General features: G+C 38.8%; 1 protein-coding gene across 4 annotated transcripts; it reads right to left on the bottom strand.

Annotated features, from left to right (window-relative positions):
- Positions 1-1,058: 1,058 nt before the first annotated feature.
- Positions 1,059-13,343, bottom strand: BRWD3 (bromodomain and WD repeat-containing protein). 4 transcript variants are annotated; one of them, XM_014364106.2, is made up of 18 exons: positions 13,198-13,343; positions 10,900-11,218; positions 10,683-10,741; positions 10,565-10,594; positions 10,226-10,285; positions 8,927-9,077; positions 8,760-8,858; positions 8,334-8,671; positions 8,099-8,250; positions 7,705-8,022; positions 6,636-7,628; positions 6,139-6,562; positions 5,825-6,061; positions 5,362-5,740; positions 4,847-5,246; positions 4,512-4,769; positions 4,244-4,424; positions 1,059-4,165 (listed from the first exon to the last, which is right to left on the bottom strand). In XM_014364106.2, exons 2-18 carry the CDS (start codon positions 10,943-10,945, stop codon positions 2,417-2,419), a joined length of 5,874 nt encoding a protein of 1,957 aa, XP_014219592.2. In that variant the 5' UTR covers positions 10,946-11,218; positions 13,198-13,343; the 3' UTR covers positions 1,059-2,416. The 4 variants fall into 4 exon arrangements, with proteins under 4 accessions (XP_014219592.2, XP_089445020.1, XP_014219593.2 ...); XM_089588894.1 differs by having other exon boundaries at positions 13,202-13,343; XM_014364107.2 differs by lacking the exon at positions 13,198-13,343 and adding an exon at positions 12,913-13,042.
- Positions 13,344-13,680: the final 337 nt, after the last annotated feature.

Raw genomic sequence — 13,680 nt, 5'->3', positions numbered from 1 at the left:
TTTACGATAAAATTAAGAACTAGTCCGTGGTTTTCACTGGTTAGTCATTTTATGGACATTAGTCGGAAATTTTCATATCTTGAACATTTGGCGTGAAGCACGTTTGGGAAAGCGTACAAGTTCATCACGTACCGGGCCAATCGAGTTTATGGAATTTTCCCCCGGTAGCCGATTTCTAAATTAGAAAGTCAATGTTTTCTTCCCTGGAAAATGGAATTAAGGGCTGAACAAAGATTCCAAGTTTAGCACTCGTCGTTTCGCCAAAAGCTAAAAGAGTACGAAGAACAATACTTGATCCTCTCAAATATGGAAAAAATGTGCGTAAAGTGTAGACTTTGGAAAACCTTTGGATGATTAAAACGCATTGGGTGTGTTAACAATAGGGAACAAATAACCAGTAAGATCATGTAATTCTAATAATATCATAATTATTTATTAGCCAGAGATATACAAAAGAATTTTACACTGTACATAAAAAAGTACACTTAGGCCTTATTCATACAAATTATTGTTTATAATATTACGATATATATATATATATATATATATATATATATATATATATATATATGTATATACACTACACGCTTTGTTCAATGTATTTAATATCTACATGTTGTGTTATTTTTGCATAAAAAAAAAAAATAATAATAAATCAACTCAAATGATGGTGTAAAAGAGATGAATAAAATCATAAGTTGATGTACCTCTTACAGACAACGAGCTAAAATTTAATTAACAAAAATTTGACATTGTTAGCTACATATCTACGACCTTCATCAATCATTGTTTTTTTGATGAAAAAATAATCATTTACTATTTATTTTTGTCTCGTGCCGTCTTAAGCTAATATCACAATGGCGTTTATAACAGCACTGAACTATTAGATTTTTGTTTACGTACTATTTGACTCACGCCAGGATAGTTGACACAATTTATTGTGCAAAATAAAAACACCGTAAAAACTTAAAGATTATGCTTTTAATTCACTTCTTATAATTTATAAGTAATAGATTTTATGTTTTCTATTAAATGAAATAATTCATGGCAGTTTTCTGTTTATTGAGTTATCGTTTACAACTGTTTTTTTTTTTTTTTTTTTTTTTTTTTTTTTTTTTTTCTTTAAAGTGCTGTAGTCCATGAGAAATACTAAATCCTTAAAGGCACCGCAATGCAGTTGATACTCTGTCATCATTTGTTTCAATCAACTCTAGTTTTTTTTTCAGAAAGACAATTCATTAATAATGAAACGTTTTTTACTGTGATTTCAGTTTTAAATATTTTGGCAATGTTTTACATCAAATATATTTTTAAATAATGGATAAAAGCAACGATATATTTTACAGTTAAATAACTTGATTGTTCACACATTTATTTGCACTTTTTACAAAATAACTTGAAAAAATGAAATGTTAGAATACCAATTTTTGGTACTTGCATACTGTCAAGAAATTTTCATAAGTTTAATATTATTAGATATCCACGTCGTATTGGAATATCATTAATAACGGCATCATAGAGCTTTAAATATTTCATTTAGAAATGAATAATGCTTTTAAAATAAAAATCATTGGATGGTACAAATATACATTACATAAAAATTAATTGCATATTTGCTTTACAAGATATTGTATATTACAAGAATATAGAAAAAATTCTCTTGCACAATTCTCAATAAATTAGATGATACGTAATGTATAAATTACAATTTAAATATTATTTTATGTTGATTATAATTTATAAATAAAGACAAGGCTTACATTTGCCGAAAGTTTTTAAAAAAAAACGAGAAAAACGATCATCGAATTGCACTTTACTTAAACTTAAAAATTTATTTTTGTAAAAGAGATCTCTGTGAATGCATCACAGAATTCAGTACAATTAATTACTCACTCAATTCACTGATACATTTAAAAAAACTTTCACTCGTGTGCTCAACATCAGGAGAAATGAGAATGCTGTAACGATTTGATGACACTTCAGACTAACACTGAATTATTTTAGCAGGAAAATAATTTAGTAGACAAAAGGAGAACAAACTTATCTACATGTACAAATGTGCAAAATATTTAAAAAGCATGATACAAACATTTAATGGCGGCTGTCAAAGCCACAGCACTGAAATCCTTATACGATATTTACTTGAGTGCCATTTATAATTTATAAAATTACAGAGATGTATTACTATTTTACAAATAGCGCTACTTAAGGTATCGACGCCTAACTTGATTTACATTTTTTTTAACCCTCACAAGCATTGTTAAATTTCAAATAAAATTCACTTTTAACGTTCAAATCAAATCTTCATTATTGACGTTACAAAGTACAAACGAAGAAAATCCACACCGTCGTGTGGCATCTCAAAAAGAAAAAAAACATATTAGGCGCCGAAAACCAGTCAGGAATTCGCGCGTCGTTATCGAAATGCAGACAACACCTTGGGAGTTGGCTTCCTAATACGACCTCGGCTACTTACGCTGTAGCCTAACATAGAAGAGTTTTGTCCATTGGAACTCCCAAGACCGCTGCTTTCGTCGTCACTCGGTGCTTCGCCATAGTACGGCCTTTTCACAGCACGACGCGTTGTTTTAGTCTGAGTACTCGAACTACCTCGACTGTTCTCTTCATAATCATATTCGTCTTCTTCACCAAAATCGTCATCCTGATCAGAATCTTCATTGTAGTGCCGTTTGGCACTAGAAAGTCGGAGATTATGGTGTTTGTTTGGACTATTGGTGATTTTGGATTCGCTAGAATAACGGGTTCTGCGAGTAAGCGGAACGTCGTTTTCGCCGACAAAATTGTGGACCTGATGTTTTGTGGCCACGTAGTCGCTACTGTTGTCCTCTTCTATTTCGTCTTCGTTATCCTCAACCTGCTCTTCCTCCTCCTCCTCTCCCTCTTCTTCCTCTTCTTCTAAGTTTTCTGCTACATTTAAGCTGTCATTTAACAGATTCTCAACTGCGGTAATTGTTTCAAGCTGACTGTTTTCTTCTGTCATCATGAACTCCTCTTCTTTGTATTCGTCATCCATGTCGTCCTCACTGTCTTGAATATTATTTCTTGCAGCCACAGCGCGAACTTTTTGCTGTTTCCTGCTACGACTTCGCGTTGCCGTGACCTCTTCGCTATCATCCGTCTGTTCCTCCACGAAATTCTCATCATCACTCTCGTCTGCACCTTCGTTAGTATCAAGTTCTTCTTCCTTGTCTTCATCATTTTCTTCATCGGTAAGGATATCCATTGGCACTCGCTTTTCTGGTGTTCGGTTTGGTCTTGTTTTTCTGCTCTTTTTCGATCGATTTTTTCGCATCTGTTTACTCCTAAACGATGGTTCATAAGATTCATCTGAATCGTCATCATCACCGGTAACCAAGTACCTTCTTGGCCTCATACTGCGACCCTCTTCCGGCTTTACAACAACATAACTTTCATCATTATCATCGTCGTCATCGTCGTCGTCGTCAATCTCGTGGTCTTCAATTGCGTCCTCTTCTTCTTCCTCTTCTTCCTCGGAATTTTCTTCGATGATTTGTTTTTTTTCCGGAGTTCGATTAGGTCTTGTTTTCTTGACAGGGCTACTATTTTTGGCTTGATTTTTTTTCGACTGCTTACCTTTGGCACTTGGTACATACTCATCTGAATCACTACCATCGCCATAACCATTAACTGAACGCATATTTCGAGATCTGTTGTTTCGTTTGGGTCTTTCGTCATCATGGCTCGATTCACTCACGCTTTCGTTAGAGATTTCACTCTTAAACTCATCATCATCGTCATTCGAATGCGAGAGTTTTCTTTTGTTTCGAGGCCGTAAAGAAAGACCAGACGATTCTGCCACTCGTTTAGGATAACCATTTACAAGGGTAGAAGGACCTGCTAAATCACAATTTCTCGGCCTTTTTGTTCGAGAATTACTAGCCTCTTCTTTATCAGCCCCATTATTATTTTCCACCGGCACATCATTGTGAATATTCTCGTCTTCTTCCTCTTCGTCACTAACGATTTTCCTTTTTCTAGATGCTCCATTCGTTAACTGCTTTTTTGGACGCGATTTCTTGTTTTTTACATTATTTTTTCGCCGCGAAGCAGATTTCCAACTACTCAGTATGCTGTGCATGTGTTCCTCAAACATAGCTGATAGCCGAACAGTCATACAATAGATCTGAAAAAACAAAATTATAACATTAAAACAAACTGTATAACTGAAAGCTTAAAAGTGTGGAAACAAATGCCAACTTACCTTTGACTTTGGATTTGTATTGTAACTTTTACTATTAGAGAATATTAATTTTATATCTTTGGCAAATTCGTTGGGAGACTCGTAATTACCTCCCATGAGCTCTTCCCTAACTGTTTGAAGATCCATTGGGGTATCTATAATTTGTTGGTATTCTGGATGCTCTAAACTGTCCACGGGTGCTCTGTAAACAATAAATTTCATATTTAAGATACGTACAAAAATGTCTTGGATAATATATGTACACAAATGGCTTAGAAACCATATTTACCTAAATGGCATAGAATCTTTACACTGCCACAGTGTTTCTAAAAGTTGTTTACAAGCTACCCTCCAGTCTTTGTTAAAATTTTGAGTTTTCTTGTGCCTACTACTCGAATTAGCCGTTCGTCGAGGTCGGCTAGAGCTTGTAGAAGGCCTGTTGGTGTCATCATTTTCAACGTCAATGTCCGAATCTGAAGTTTCGTGATAACTATCTGCTATTTCGTGGTACAAGGCAGTGACGTCTCCATACTCAGCTCCATCTTTGCTATAATTTTAAGAATAAACGTGTTTCAATGCATAGAAAAGATAAATAAAGATTTTTCTCATTGTTGCTAAACTTACTTGATGATGCGCAAACAGATGTCAGTAACGATTCTCGCCTGCTTGACGATTCGACTATTTTTTTGATTGAATCTTTCAGCATTAGTTGCCAAATACCTGACGTCAAATTGAGCGGCTGCGATTCGTCTATAGAAGCGATTATCGAAACGCGCCTTGATCGTCGAGAGATCTATTGGGTACTCAATGATCGTCGCGTAAGTCGGATACAAGCTGAGATCGACCGGTGCTATGAAGGGCTCTGCAATGGCCAAGGTCATAACTTGGTCGAGTCCTCGGATTATTTGACTGCAGGTCAGCTCACGATCACCCATCGGCCACTCTTCCGGCTGAGGTTGATACAGTGTTTCCTGGATTTCTTCTGGAAGAACCGGGACAGCACTAGCCACCTCCGTTGGTAATCCTAAGTAATTCAATGTTGTATTTATTATCATCAAATGAAGGTACTTGGTACGTATAAGTATAGCAAAATTCAAAATTATTAAAAAAAAAAAAAAAAGAGGATATTGAATACTTACGCTCTTCATCAAGAGGTTCGAGATCCCAAGGACTCATGTGTTCCATTTCTCCGTTGTCCCACAGAATGAGGAAACACAAGAAATATGAATCAGGAAAGTCTTCGGTGTGTGGTTGCACAGATAAGATTTGTCCGGTCCACCAGCTGTCGTCAATCACACATCTGAACTTATTACCTTCCGTCCAGTGCCTTTCAAGCGCAAGTTCGAACGTCTGACGCAGAATAATAAAGTCTAGGACGTCTGGCATATCATGATATTTGATCGTGAAAAATTCACCAGTCACGTGGCCATTTTCATCCAACTGCTGCAGTCTTACGCTACACAACCGAGGTGGTTTTATTTCATACTTTATACCGACAACTCTCGCAAATTCTTGAGCCTGAAATAATAACGTTGCGCATAATGAGTTTACAAGTTTAAAGATCGAAATACAAGTACACATTTCGTAACAGATTGTACGCACCTTGAGATCGAGTTTTCTCCACGGTTCACAAGAACGGCTTATGTTATAAATTTTTTTTGCCTTCACCATGTCAAAGTACTTTTGATGACCTTGACGGAAATAAACAACTTCATCCCCCATTTGTGGAAAATAAGGTGTTTTCTTGGGTATCACTTCAGTAAGCCATTCCGGTGGACGATAAATTTCAGGTAGTTCGGTCACAGTACTTGTACTTGGCTCTTCTTCCGCCATCACAACCTATTTTAATTCAAATAATGACATTATTTCCTTAAAAAGTTATGTTTCAAATAAAATCAACTGTAAGAACCAAATACCTTTTTCTTAGGTCGCTGACTCCTTCTTCTATCCGAATCACTAGGAGGAGTTGCAGGCCGCTTTTGTACGGGTTTTCGTTTGCTCCGCTTTGGTGGCTCTAAGCTTTCGCCGTGATCGGCCATCCAATCGGAGTATTCGCTACTTGTATCAGATGACGAAGAGTCCGAACACATTTCTTCCTCATTGGAAGTAGACTCGTTACTGCTGCCTGAGCTTCCGGAATTTTCCTGGTTATCAAAATCTTCATCGTCTTGCTCTTCGTCACCCCGAGTAGCTCTCGTACGATAACCATGCTTGGCAGTACGACTTTTTTTGTTACGTACTGATGATTTGGCTTGATCTGGAGTCGTAACACTGGACATGTCGGACTTTCTTCGCATTTCCCGCCTCCAGCAATCCATTTCCATTTCAGACATTGCCATTCTATAAAAAAAGTAACATAAAATATCAAAAACTTGTTAAAACATACTTTTGAAATTTTTGATACAAAACTTACGTCTGTTTGTTCATAGTATGAAGAACTGCAGGATGAAGTCTCCGCACAAGAATGGGTTTTTTCCAGGGAGTGGTGTTATCCCGCTGCCAATTGCCACTGCTTTGTCTAACACCCTCGACATCACCAACGCGTCGCAGACCCGGTCTACTAGCGCGCGGACTCGCAATCTGCCGCACTGGCTGTTCTTCGTTATTAGCAGCAGCAGCAGCAGCAGCAACAGCAGCAACAGCAGCAGCAGCTTCCTCCTGGTTAATATGCTGACGTTGAGCAAGCTGCTCAATCAACCGATCGATATTCGAACGTGGTAGTTCACCTGGCTCGGGCAGCCCTTCGATCACCTCTTGCTGTCCACTAGCGCCAACAGCGATATTGGGTACCAACTGTTCAGTTTCACATGTTTCTCGGCCTGGAACGAGTCTTTGTAGTGCAGGAGGGTAAGGATTGCCATCGACATCAACAAGAAACGGCGGTGGCATCAAATGGGGCGCTGTTTGGGTTTGCTCGTCCAAAACGAAGTTGTTGGCATCTCGAATCAAGGGCCGGTAGTCAGTGTGGAAAAACAGCTCCTTTGGCACAATCTTCAATCGTTCTATTCCAGAGCCAAAACCATACATCATTAAATGGCCGTGGGAATCTGTTGCTGCCAGCATTGTGCCATCAGGAGACCACTTGGCATCAAAAACAGCACCACTACCTTGGCCCTCGATTAAGTTCTGGAAACAAGCTATGGGCTCCGTTTTGAGCACATCCCAGATCATCAGCTGTCCATCATGACCGGCACTGAGGATAATTCGAGGGTCGATCGGATGCGATTCCAAAACATACACTTCGTCTTTATGACCACGCAAGACTCGCACAAGTTCGGCAGTTTTAGCGTTCCAGATTTTTAACGTAGTGTCGTTAACTGCTGTTACGACCCACTCATCACTCACGTCCCAGCAAACCATCGTTACTTTATTTTTTTTATTCGAGCTATCTTCTGTATCTGGTTCACTACAAATGTAAATATTGCCGTAAAATTATTATCTTCACATTTAGTTTGTCAATCCAAAAACTTTAGGGTACTTACCCAGACAACTTGGTGGTCATAACGAGTATCTTACTACGCCATTCCTGTTGTTCGAAATTCCAAATATTAGCAGTGCCGTCCTTGGACCCGGAGATAAATTTAAGACCGCTATGAGCCCATTGAATACTATCAACAGTATCGGAATGAGCTTCAACTTCCAGTACACGTTTGGGACCTTCATGGCCAAGCATCTGATAGACGCGAACATGATGATCAGCTGAACCTGCAGCCATAAATGCACCTCCAGGGCTGAAGGATGCGCAAATCATCTGAGCCTGACCAGGACGCATTTTTTCATGGTACTGGGTGGGCTTTGGTCTGGAAGTAATGCCAACGATGTAACAAAATGCACAGAGTAAAATTATGAATAGGGGCAAAAGTTACGATTACTTACTGAAATATATATCGGTCACTATCTTTTGAATGTGACCAAAATGCCACTGAGCCATCGCTGCTTGTCGAGACCAAATAATAAACGCCGTTGCAAGGAATGGGACAGAAACTCAGAGACATAATTATTCCTGTATGTCCAGATAGTACTGCAATCTAAACAAAATATAAAGAATATTTATCTTGCTATTCTCTATGATTATTTGTGTTTTACTTTTTTTTTTTTTTGTAATACATACCGGTGACATAGTTTGAAAGCACCAAACCCTAATAATCTTATCGAGACTACCAGCAGCAAGCAAAGTATTGTCAAAGTTGACAGCAATGTCCATGATTTCAGACGAAGCGCCACGAAAAGTGGCCAATAACCGTCCGTCTATCGAACTCCAGACTTTTACAAGTAAATCATCCGCACCGGTAATAATATATTTACCGGTGCGGTCATATAACACACAATAAACAGCTGACAAGTGACCTAGTGTATGCCTGTAGAGTTGCATTTTGCTGTAAAATTTCGAAGAGATCACCTGGGATCTGGAAAGCGAGCCAGAATTTTCTCTGCCCTGAAGTACATTTACTAAAAAAAAAGAAGTATTTAATAATAAATAATAGTTTGTTGAAAATCGCATTTCTAAAATTAATAATCAATTCGGAGTGTGGCTCACCAATATTTAACGTAGGAAAGTGTCCTGGAGGATCTGTGATGGGCTTGCCTCCGATTCTGGTCGAAAAACTTACTGTACTTCGAGAATATTTGAGCATATCTAAAAAAAAATTAAGCTATAATTTTAACACTTTTGTTTTCATTAAGCTAAATCGCGATAATGTTTACCTTCTTTTGTTCGAAGCAATGACTGTTTTCCAGCACCAAGCAAAGAAATGGCACCAGTAACACATGGTGGTACCTCTTTCTCCAAAGCTGGCCCTATCCGTGAACATATTTGCAGCAAATGTTGTCCACTGATGTGCGAGAACTTTTTTTCCTATTTATTTAAACACCCCAATGAGTTTTTCAAACGTAATGTGGAATTCAACGTTAAAAAGAATGTGACCCAACAATTTTCAAATCGCGCCAGTTTTTTAAACATGATAGTTTCTCCTTAAGGATTTCAAGAAAAAAAAAAAAATAAATAAATAATAATAATAATAGTAATAGTGCAGGTACAGGCTGCACGCTTCCAGTTTATTAATACATCGAAAACGAGAAGAAAGGAGGACTATGACGCACACAAGTGTGATAATCGATCATATTACATACAACTCTCCCAACGGTGCTGCGAGAGAATCCCTGTACACAACCACCCCAATGAACGATTCGGCAAATTTCATTGGCTGCTGATTTATAGGAAGGGGGTTGCAAGTGTGGGTGTAATGTTTCTTTTCACGGGCTTTTAGAGTAGCTGGTCACATTTATACATCATAATAATACTAGGTGCTTGTTTCAGAAATAAAGATGCGGGCTAATTTAATAAGGTATTGAAATGAGAAAAGTTTTAAAGCCCATTGGAGTAATCATATCTTGTCGTTTTCGAGCATGAAACTTCTCTTTTTAGTAGAAAATTTTTGGAATTTAATTTAATTTTTAATAAACTTGCTAAAAACATGCAAAAATAAATAAAAACAATCAGTACTATGAAATATAGACTTTAAATTAATATATTGTTGCACCATATTACTAAATAAAAAATGACTAAGTGCAGATAGTGTACAAGGGTTCACGAAGACTTCCCCTCTTTGCATTATATATATATATATATATATATTCTCTTCTCCTCATCTTGTACAATAGAGCGAATATAAAACACAGGCAGAGAAGGGAAAGCAGTGCTGTAGGTGGTAAGTAGGGATGGACTTGTGAGGGGACGTCAGTAGGAGGTACAAGAAACCCGTAAGCGAGAGAAAGATAGAAGTATGAGCAAGTTGATACTGCAAGTGGAGGGGATAGTTTTGCGTTCTTCTCAATCGCGGTAAAATTACTGGAGGGGTAGAGCGTAAAAATCTACCCCCTTTTGGCGCTTTATATGCCTATATATTTGGACAGATGCGCACCAAAAAAGCGGAGCCTGACCGGAGACTTTCTCCTGATCACAAAAATTTCAATAAAATGCCATGACTCTGAAAGAGTACTCACCAGCTCCTCAAAACTATATGCGTGCAGGTTGCCTTGCCAATCTAATCTATGTGGCAGTATCTACATGAGAGAAAAGAACAAATACACTCTCATTAATGTAAATCACCATATCTCAATCTTTACAAAAATAACACCATAAACAGTAAGGCTTAAATAATCGCAAACTAAATTGGCTCGTCTTAGAATCCGCGATACTAGACATCGATCAGAGGGGCTTTTGTTTTGACGCGACACACGGACGATTTACGATCGTCAGTGTGCATGTATGTACGCGAAACCACGTGCGAACCATGTGGAAAATGTCAATTCTCAGTAGTCGCGCTTCTGTCTCAGCCTTACCTTGGACCGCTCCAGTTCGTTCTTCAGAGCCTGAAATGAAAAAAAAAAATTAATTACAAAAATCGTTTGTTAGTCAAAATCTTAAGAACTAAAAAAAAACACTTGGAAGGCGACTTACCTTAGCAACCTCATGACACGGGCCATCCGCGAGGAATTTCGCGATGAGGAAGTACAGCTCTGAAACAGAAACAACAGCTACATGTATTTCAACTCTACGAGTACGAGCGAGATAGAGTGATGAGAGAAGCAGGGTACGGCGGAGGTGGTTATATATAGCACAAGGCTGGGACGATAGTATATAGAGTTTGGTAAAACGGAGCAATGACGGAATTTACCTGCGACCAAGCTGGAGTTGTGCCGCTGCTGCTCGTTGAGCTCCATTGTCGAGCGGGTAGTCAGGTGGCCTCCTCGTCGTTAGGCACACGCAACTATTAACTTTTCATTGTCCGCGAACTGCAACCGCGGCGACATTTTCATCTTACTATACTGCCCACCTATATACGTGTATATCGCAGTTGCCTTGCCTGCCTGGCTGCCTTGGCTACTGGTGCTGCTGCAGCTCCCTCTTTGACGTTGCTTTGCTCCGTGACGATTCGCCTTGTCAGATGGACCGTCAATATTTTCTGCACTGAACAGGAATGCTTTTTTTTTAATCTGTAAGCAAAGTAAAGGGAAAAATATAGCGATTTGATGTTTTTTCACAAGATATTTATGAGAAGAAAATAATATTTGTTCAAACATGTAGGGTTGAAATTGAAATACTGATGGTTCTATAATGTTTATCAATGGACTGGAGTGTTATTGCTACAAGGGTTGAGGGGTATGTTAACGGTTTTGCATTTGAATTTGCGTGATCACGGGGTGGCTGCTCAGAAGCTTCAATAAAACGATGTGATAGAAGTGTTTAATTAATTTTCCAAACAATTTTACGTAACATTTATCATCATACACAGAGCAACTATTGGTTGAGAAAAATTTGATGGCATTCCCTAAGTTTTTGGATGAATAAAAAAACAAATTACCCAACAAATAAAATTTCTTCTTCCAACAGTGAGAAAAAATTGTCAATTCTGTAACATACTAAAGCGTTTCAGTTTTCAAGTTACCGAGTACTACTGATTGTAAACTTTTTTTTCATAAGTGAACATAAACAAGTTCAAAGTGCAATTTTGTTGGAGAATAACGTCTCAACAAGCAGCAAACATTACTTAACATTTTCCCACGGCACCTCAACCTACATTTCACGTATAACCTTTCATATATTATTCACTCCGGCAAACAGATACATAAAAAGACACTTCAAAATATCTGTCTCAATACCATATATTATTAAAAAAGGAAAACAGAAAAAGGTAAGTAGTTTGGTAGGTGAGTGAGCTCTCATCGCCTCAATCGTCTTATGAAGAGCCCGTTAGCAGTAGCGCCGTGTGGCATCTAACCTCAACTCTCTTGAATGTAAATATGAAAGCCGATTAATTCGTAATCGATGCATCAGCAAAACAACAATCATCCACTCTGCCGTCCAGTTTAGGGAAGCATCATATATGTGGTGCCAACCCGTATCTATGTGTATACGCACGACTGCTCCACTCACAGCTCCATCCAACCCTCTATGAAAAACGACACGCGAAGGCTTATCACTTCTCTTTCTTCGAGTGAGCTCGAGTCTTGAATGCGAAAAAAAAAAACAGATTTTCAAATAAAACCAAACCTACCTGCGCTTTGAGGTTAAGAACTTCCGAAGAAGCAGCTCCAAATCACGAAAAAGGATACTTGCACTCCAATTCGATGTTTTTTTTTTTTTTTTAATGGCCTCAATAGGTAGAGAAAAGTATATGAAGTGTGTCGAGACTGTCGAGTCGATGTAAGAGAGAAAGAGAAGAAAACAGCTGAACATGTATATATGTATGTGTGTATGCATGTATTGCATGCTCGTTGGATTTTTAAGACTTGACTGACCGTCAAACAAACCAACTCCGTGACCAGCATTAGTCAATTCTCAGTCTCATCGTCGTCATTTATTGCCTTTCTTTTGCTCTCCCTCTCCCGCCCCCCGCCTAGCAGACACCCATTGTGTTGCATGTGATGGAAAGAACGAAGAGAGTGTGTGATGGATATGTGTGTCGTCCCGTTTGCGTTCGGCGGATCGCGCATGCATGTATGTCAGCTTTGATGTCCGACACGTCGCACAAGTGGCGTGGCGTTAGACCGATGGAAGTCAACAATAAATCGTTAACGGCAACCGATCCCCAGACAGCGAAAAAAATCCCAAGAAACACCAAAGCATAGTCTACGTAAAAGACTCTTGTCACTCTGTCAAAAAAAATTAATAAAAATGCAACTCTTACCCAACCGATTGCACGTTCAAGTTCAAATACGCGCAAATCGCCGATCGGTTGACCGATTTTCATCAACACACGTTGTATACAAACCCCAGCACAACAACCCCAAGGGCCCGAGTGCCTTTCGCTTTAGTGCGACAGAGACAGGGGTACTTATATATGTGGACGGATCGAACTTGCTTACGCTGCACACACTTTTCTTCACTACCGACCGACTCACTATATTCCCCGAGTGAAAAAACTATATGCGTTCTTGCACACTTTATATATAGGCATACAACGTATACTTACTCACAGCCGCTTCACTTCACAATTCGTGATTGGTGTGATTCGTGACAAACTCACAAACTATCAATGCAATTGCATATGTATATATACGACACTTGCTTGTGACCCCAGGCTTGGGTTGTGACAATGAGACTTGTAACTTTGGTTTGGTCACGGCTCTATATAGCAACGATAGCGGCAGCAGGAGCAGGCGTGGGAGAGAGGACTTGCGTGTTGAGTGAGGGGAGAATATAGTGGGGAGAAAGGAAAGTAGGGGTAGAAAGAGAGAGGAGAGGTGCCTGCATGTGCATGAGCTAGTGTAGTTATGTTGTGTGTGTCAGGTCAGGGTGTGTAAAGGTATTTTCACTTGTGACGTCATTCCAAGATGGCGCGATCACTGGGTTTTTTTTTCAAATTTGCACCAAATGTGCAAAACCAGCTGTGAAATTCACGAGGATGTCCCAACTAATGATAATGCGTTTAAAAACTTCAGGTTTTAATAAGCTA

Source organism: Copidosoma floridanum, unplaced genomic scaffold (genome assembly GCF_036245765.1).
Source record: "Copidosoma floridanum isolate Cflo_tuat_1 unplaced genomic scaffold, Cflo_Japanese_pri ptg000007l, whole genome shotgun sequence".
Classification (NCBI taxonomy): domain Eukaryota; kingdom Metazoa; phylum Arthropoda; class Insecta; order Hymenoptera; family Encyrtidae; genus Copidosoma; species Copidosoma floridanum.
Note: the sequence above shows the minus strand (reverse complement) of the source record. Positions and strands in the feature narration are given on the sequence as shown.